General features: G+C 47.1%; 1 protein-coding gene across 1 annotated transcript in view; it reads left to right on the forward strand.

Annotated features, from left to right (window-relative positions):
• Positions 1-7,500, forward strand: part of LOC122255037 (uncharacterized) — a 34,105-nt gene that overhangs the window by 25,946 nt on the left and 659 nt on the right. Inside the window, exons 2-3 of the mRNA XM_043018978.2 lie at positions 5,912-6,024; positions 6,286-7,500. The exon at positions 6,286-7,500 is cut by the window's right edge and continues 659 nt beyond it. Coding sequence (XP_042874912.1) covers positions 5,913-6,024; positions 6,286-7,352 — 1,179 coding nt within the window. The 5' untranslated portion in view covers position 5,912 and the 3' untranslated portion in view covers positions 7,353-7,500. The remainder of the gene's footprint in view (positions 1-5,911; positions 6,025-6,285) is intronic.

Raw genomic sequence — 7,500 nt, forward strand, 5'->3', positions numbered from 1 at the left:
ATTTTTCTTTAAGTGGGGTATATGTGGTCTTGGAAATGACGTAAGGGAATAATTCGGATGTGTTTTTCGCAATAATAATTGAAGTATCGAAGAGTTCACATGGTTGTTCATCTGTTGTATTTCACTCTTCCTTTTCTCTCCTTCGTAAGTGCAAGTTTCACCCTTCCATCGAGTCACCATCCTTTCGCTAATCATTCGTTTTTATCTAATTATTCCCACGCCATTTTCACTTTTCACGGATTAATATTTTTACCGCTCGTCACTCACGAACTTCATGCGCTGTTTGCCATCCGGGCCAACTAGGAGTGTCCCATGAATATTTCCCCCTCGCAGGATCTCTCCTTATCTTACAGTATCTTCAGTAGCTAAAGTCTCGACTGTCTTTCCCATCCCGCACACTTGGATGTTAAAAATACATCTAAAGATCAGCAGTTTAGGCGCCATCTGTTCGTGACATCCATTAATCTTCAGTCTCTTTCCTCCCACCGTCCTCAGGTACATATTAACCCACCCGTTTCCTCCCTCACTCCAGGTACCTTCCCCCCTTCCACATCTCGCTTACCACTCCACCCCTCTCCCCCACCCCCGTCCACTCCGCTACCCTGGGCAGGCATTCCACGCTCCTTCACTCCCCGCCCACAAACACCCCACAGCGCCCCGCTCAAGGGTATTTTCCACCTGCCAAGACCACAGACCGCCACAGACCTCCGCGTTTCTCCCCCTCTCCCTCCGCGGCGTCATTCGGCAAGTGCATTCACACACAAATTATGCATTTCCTCCCTTCCTTCCTTATTGGCGATACGAGTCCTTCGCACTACCGTTAACAGGCCGATCAGAGACCCGTTAGATTAAGGCAGTTCATTACGTGCGTGTGCGTTCATCATCACAAGACAAACAGTTAGGACTTAATTGGGGTCAGGTGGGAGGGCCGGAGACGGATGCGTCTCTTGTTTATTCAAGAGGCGAGAGCTGTCACGGGGAACCAGAGTATCAATAAACAGGCTGGAGACTTTATCGTGTGTGCACCCGTTACGTTGAAGTTCAAGGGGGTGGCATTAGACTCACCTCTCTCTCTCTCTCTCTCTCTCTCTCTCTCTCTCTCTCTCTCTCTCTCTCTCTCTCTCTCTCTCTCTCTCTCCTCCTCTCTCTCTCTCCTCTCTCTCTCCCTCTCTCTCTCCCTCTCTCTCTCTCTCTCTCTCTCCTCCTCTCCCTCCCTCCCTCCCTTCCTCCCTCCCCCCCCTCTCTCTCTCTCCTCTGTCTTTTCTCTCTCTCTCCTCTCTCTCTCTCCTCTCTCTCCTCTCTCTTCTCTCTCTCTCTCTCCTCTCTCTCTCTCCTCTCTCTCTCTCTCTCTCTCTCTCTCTCTCTCTCTCTCTCTCTCTCTCTCTCTCTCTCTCTCTCTCTCTCTCTCTCTCTCTCCCTCTCTTTCGCTCTCTGTCTGCCCCCCGCCCTCTCTCTCTATCTCTCGCTCTCTGTCTGCCCCCCCCCCTCTCTCTCTCTCTCTCTATCTATCTCTCGCATTCTGTCTGCCCCCCCCCCTCTCTCTCTCTCTCTCTCTCTCTCTCTCTCTCTCTGTCTGTCTGTCTGTCTGTCTGTCTCTCTCTCTCTCTCTCTCTCTCTCTCTCTCCCCCTCTCTCCCTCTCTCCCCCCCTCTCTCTCTCTCCCTTCCTCCCTCCAGTTTGTTAAGAGAGTATATATCACGGCGAAAAATAATTCAAGATCACTAATAGACACTGAAAAACAACAACAAATAAACAAATAATGCAAACGGATTTTTACTACGACCTCCCCCCCTCAGTTACTTCCCCCGTTTACAGCTGTCAGGCAAGCTATCCCCCGGGATTTTTTAAATGTAATCATGAGGCAGTACAGCAGCCACCCTTCCCATTTGCCTATTTTTACATGCAGGCTAATATTCCACGACTCTCATACCCTCCCAACCGCGTGGGAAACGATCGTACGATACATTTTATAACATATTTTCTCTCGTAAACAAACTCTAAATGTGGATACAAATGAGCCAGCCAGTTCCACGTTTATGAGGGATTAACATTCACCACGGCACTGCACGGGCCACTTATTTAAAAGCTTATTTAAATGTCTTTCTTTTGAGTTTTTCTCTAAGGCGAGACGCTTCAAGCTAAAACAACTTCAGGTGCACGCTGGATCGGCCTGGTTACCCAGCCGAAGTGTGTATTAGTTAACATTGTGCTTCTTGTTAATTTGCTGTAGATACTTTCAGTCAGATTAGGAATATGTAAAATTGTATATAATTTTGAATAATAAAGACACACGCACACAAACACACACACACACACATATATATATATATATATAGAGAGAGAGAGAGAGAAAGAGAGAGAGTGAAAGAGAAAGAGAGAGAGAGAGAGAGAGAGAGAGAGAGAGAGAGAGAGAGAGAGAGAGAGAGAGAGAGAGAGAGAGAGAGAGAGAGAGAGAGAGAGAAAAGAGAGAGAGAGTTAAAGGGAGAGAGAGATAAAGGGAGAAAGAGAGAGAGAGAGAGAGAGAGAGATAAGGAGAGAAAGAGAGAGAGAGAAAGAGAGAGAGAGAGAGAGAGAGAGAGAGAGAGAGAGAGAGAGAGAGAGAGAGAAAGAGAGATAGAGAGTTAAGAGAAAGAGAGAGAGAGAGTTAAGAGAAAGAGAGTTAAGAGAGAGAGAGTTAAGAGAGAGAGAGTTAAGAGAGAAAGAGAGTTAAGAGAGAGAGAGAGAGAATGAGAGGGAAAGAGAGAGAGAGAGAGAGAGAGAGAGAGAGAGAGAGAGAGAGAGAGAGAGAGAGAGAGAGAGAGATTGAGAGATAGTTTCCTTGAACATGGAAGATAGAGAGAGAGAAAGAGAGAGAGAAAGAGAGAGAGAGAGAGAGAGAGAGAGAGAGAGAGAGAGAGAGAGAGAGAGAGAGAGAGAGAGGGAGGGAGAGAAAGAGAGAGAGAGAGAGAGAGAGAGAGAGAGAGAGAGAGAGAGAGAGAGAGAGAGAGAGAGAGAGAGAGAGAGAGAGAGAGAGACGCAGCTAATAGTTTCCTTGAACATGGAAGATTTCCTAAACGTGTGTTAACGTTGAAAAGAAAGAAAGAAAAAAAAACGCTATCGCTCACTATCATGTGCGAATCGCGTACAACGCCCCCCCCCTCCCCCCTCTGAAATTCTATTGACGTGCTTGTAGCGACTTCCGGTGATGATAATGCCTGGGAACCGTAGTGAGGTGGTCGTACCAAGGAAGCTGTTCGACCACCTGTTACGTCGCGGCTCGTGCGTCGGCTTTTTACAGCTGGTGTGCGTTATCGGTTTGTGCAGCTGAAGATGAATGCTTCTTTAACGGGTGCATCGACTTGTGAATATATTACTCCTTGCTTTTTTAATAACTGGTGCAATAGTTTTATAGATTCAGTCTACTTTTTTTCCCATAGATTGTATGGATTGAGGTTCAGCTAAAGTGTTTATCATATAAGCTACTATAAAAAGAGATGTACAGTTGGCACATTATTCCACGCAGTCGATATGATTGTATGATTGTCCCAGGTATGTGATCGCGTATAATATTTGGACAATATATACACCTCAATTTACCATTATTATTGCCCATTATCTCACATTGGAAGATACTTTACTGAGAATACTGGGAAGCATACGGACCGAAATCCAAGCGGAAAGGACGATAAAAACATATCTACGCTATCATTCGATCCTGAAAATACTCTTCGGTGTTATTTTGACACTGCAACGCCGATATAAACTATGTTATTACGCCGGCCTTATTCCCATGTGACGTGATAAACTGAAGTCGTGCAGCAATAATGGCTTACGGATGTAATGAGATGCTAAGGCGATCAATATTCCAGGGGACTTGTTGAGCTTAAGAAAACATCGCCGCGGACCTCCATCTGGCAAGAGTAACGGTAACCTCAGTTGCCGGATACCTACTTACTGCCGCGTTGTATTTCACGTTTTAATTACATCTGCTCTTCTCTTGTTAAATTAATGACGGATCTTTCATAAGACGTGAAGAATGCTAAGATTGTTAACCTAGGTTTACACATTAACGGTCACGCAAAGGGAAAACTCAAACGTAGAAAAAAGACATGGAAACCGCGTGATCTAGGATTACTACCTCAAACGGTCAACGTCCCGGTGTAGGTAATCCACGAACTATTTGCGGAATGTTAGTTCACTTTAAATACTCAAGAAAGTTTTCTCTTCATAGAACGAAAAACGACTTCAAGCTGCCGCCATTTGGTTGCGTTGAAAACAAAATGCTGCTTTTGTTCAAGACACCTGCGGCGAAAGTGGCCTTGGCGATGTCATGTTCTCGGGGATTGAGCAAGAACCCAATGATGTGCCATGCTAGAGTGAAGCTATTACTTTTTGGTAACTTGCTGCAAATTTTTACCCTTGGCCTTGACTTAAATTTGACCCGTATTATGTCGGTTTATTGGTATATTGTCGATGGTTGTATATATACGATTTTCTGTAAAAGTATAAATAGCCTTTGCGATACTAAAGGGGATATTTCAACATATTTGTTTCTTGAATATTATCTGTCTGTTCCTTGTCTGTCTCCGCTTTTCATTCTATCATTCTCTCTCTCTCTCTCTCTCTCTCTCTCTCTCTCTCTCTCTCTCTCTCTCTCTCTCTCTCTCTCTCTCTCTCTCTCTCTCTCTCTCTCTCTCTCTCTCTCTCTCTCTCTCTCTCTCTCTCTCTCTCTCTCTCTCTGTCTCTCAGCCCCCCCCCACACACACACATCTGAGTCACACTTTCTTTCATTGTTTCCCACATGACTGAAACAACTCATTGCAAAACGCAATCGGAAATCGAACTTAGACCTTTAAGATTATAAATGCCTTTATCGCCACGCTGGATAAGGGCGGTAATAGAATGCCAAGACCGGAAAAAAGAGAGCAACGGTCGCTAACAGTTGCTAACCTTGTGTCTTTTCTTTGCCTGTCTATGATTTATTTGCAGACAAAAGGCGCAGCTTTATAAACAAACTTTGACCCATTGTTACTGGTTCTGCCGTTTTTATAATTTTGGTTTTACTTCCTATTAAAGCTGATTTTCATCCTTTATTTGCAGCCTTTTCCATTCCATTATTGTCATTAATATAGTTTTCTTGTTGATATATTATTGTATACTCACAGTTTGTTTTGTGGACTATGTATGCCCATGTGTCTTTCGAGCTTAACTCTTCTGGAGAAGTCAGTAAAAATGATTACTAATATGTATTACAAAAATATCCATGATAATTTAGATCTTTGAGATATATATATATATATATATATATATATATATATATATATATATATATATATATATATATATATATATATATATATATATATATCTTGGACTCTAAACACGTCCAGTGCATATCAATCTTACTTTACACAGCTGTGTTGTAATGTAACCGTTAGAATGACTTAAATAGCGGTATAGTAAAACCCATTTTTTAATATTTACTACCTTCTGGATCATGACAATATCTTAATATTATTGACAGACACTTGCTTCACCAAATGTTAAAATTCCCGTCACAATTGTATAACCATTTTCGCCACAGTTACCCAAACATGTGACATCAAACGTTGCAAAATATACTTATACTTGACATTTGCATCATGCGTTGCTTTCCTGACGATCCTCATTCAAATTTATATAAATTTTGAACTGTATTATTAAGGAAACTATTAACGTCTCCAACAACAGCATTGTCATCCAGTAATTATTCCAACGTGAAGAGTATTCCATTGAGCCACCCAAGATCACAGTGCCATACATTGTTTCCCGGAGTTATCTCGTATTTCGCCATTATTACTCAGAGTGTTGCCAGAGACTGGGCTCGTGATTGTTACCAGAACAAGATCGTTCTCGTGTTGCCAAATCTGACTCTTTTCTCTCCCTCTCTTCAGCATGGGATCACCGAGTAGAGCCTTAGACATGGGCGATCCCTGCACACCAATGGCTTGGCAACAGCGCGACCTGAACTACCACCAGAGCGGTTACCAGGACAGATACGGACCAGGTAAAGCCTTGTTTAAGATGTGATGTTGTTCTGAAGTCTGTTTTAGGATGTATGTGGACATGTGTATGAAAATTTATGTGAAAATGTGTATGTTTTATCCTCTTCTCTCTCTCTCTCTAAACTTCAAGCTTCAGTTGATAACAACTGCTGCTATCATCTTTGTTGTGTGTATGTGTATACGATAGAGAGATATAGGGATAGATAGATAGATAGAGAGAGAGGACTCCTTGAATCCGCCCCTAACCCTCCCCCCTCCCGCAGGTGCCGTGGGCGGAGGCAGCAGCCGCGCCGGGCCGCCCTCCACCAGCGACCGCCTCAGCCACCGCACGGACAAGTCATGGCGGACGCACCGGGACTCGAGGGATTCGGGCCAGCCCAACCTGGTGCCCTACAACGGCGGCTACCACCACAGCCCGGGCACGCAGTACTCCAGTGGGCCGCCCGGGCACTACCCCCCATCGCGCCCATCATACTCCAGCGGACGCCCGCCCTCGCGCCCTCACTCTCCCTCCGGCACCACTTCCTCTTCCTCCTCGTCTTCGTCGTCGTCCACTGAAGAGGAGAGCGAGCGGGCTGCAGGGCACGGAATGCCCGAGGGTGCCATGCCACCTATGCCACACCCGATCTACGGGTATGGCGGGTACTACCCCGGCTACCACCCTGGTCCCCCCGGCCCCCCCGGCCCTCCTGGCCCACCCGGACCCCACGGCTACCCCGGCACGCTGAAGTCCGCGCGATCGGTGCCAGCCTTGGCCATGGCCACCTGGGACGGCGAGCCCTGCCCCGTCCATGGCGGCCCTCTCTCCTTCCCTGGCCACCACGGCCCCATGCCGCCCCCTGGCTACCCGCCCATGATGCCGCCAGGCCCTCTCTCGCTGCCCCCGCCCCCCGGCATGAATCGCCGTGTCAACTCCATCTACGACATGCGCATTACGTCCCCGCCCCCCGGGCCCATCTACGGCACGCTGCCTGCCAGGACGCTGCCTGCTGACCGGAGGAGCATCGCCGGCTCCACCATCCTGGGCCCTGCTGCTCCCGGCGCCCCCCCTGGCATCCCTACCCACCTCCTGCCGCCCATGGCTCGCCCGCGCCCACTGGTTGTCGACGAGAAGGGCAATCCCGAGCCCTTGCCCGTGAGGCACGTCTCGGAAAAGAATGCCTCGCTTCCTCCCGGAGTGTCAGCAAAGGTGGCGGCCTCCGTCCACTCGCAGGAGGAGAAGAACATGAAGGGCGTGTGCTGCCGCGGGGGAGCTTGCGTGGCCTGGGTCATTCTCGCCGTGGTGTGTCTGGGCATTCTTCTGGCAGTCATGCTCAGGTTCATCTTATAAAATCGTCTCAGATAAGGGGTCTCGTATGCGTGTAGACCCATTGCAATTATTCATGAGCTGTTGATACTGCACCAAGAAGCGCTTGGTGCTCTGCGGGGGAGGGTCATGATGTTGAAAGATGCAGCTGGTGTAAGAAAATCCGAGGCCT

The sequence above is a fragment of the Penaeus japonicus genome, unplaced genomic scaffold, assembly GCF_977035675.1.
Source record: "Penaeus japonicus unplaced genomic scaffold, GWHDUDI00000001_assembly GWHDUDI00000028, whole genome shotgun sequence".
Lineage (NCBI taxonomy): Eukaryota > Metazoa > Arthropoda > Malacostraca > Decapoda > Penaeidae > Penaeus > Penaeus japonicus.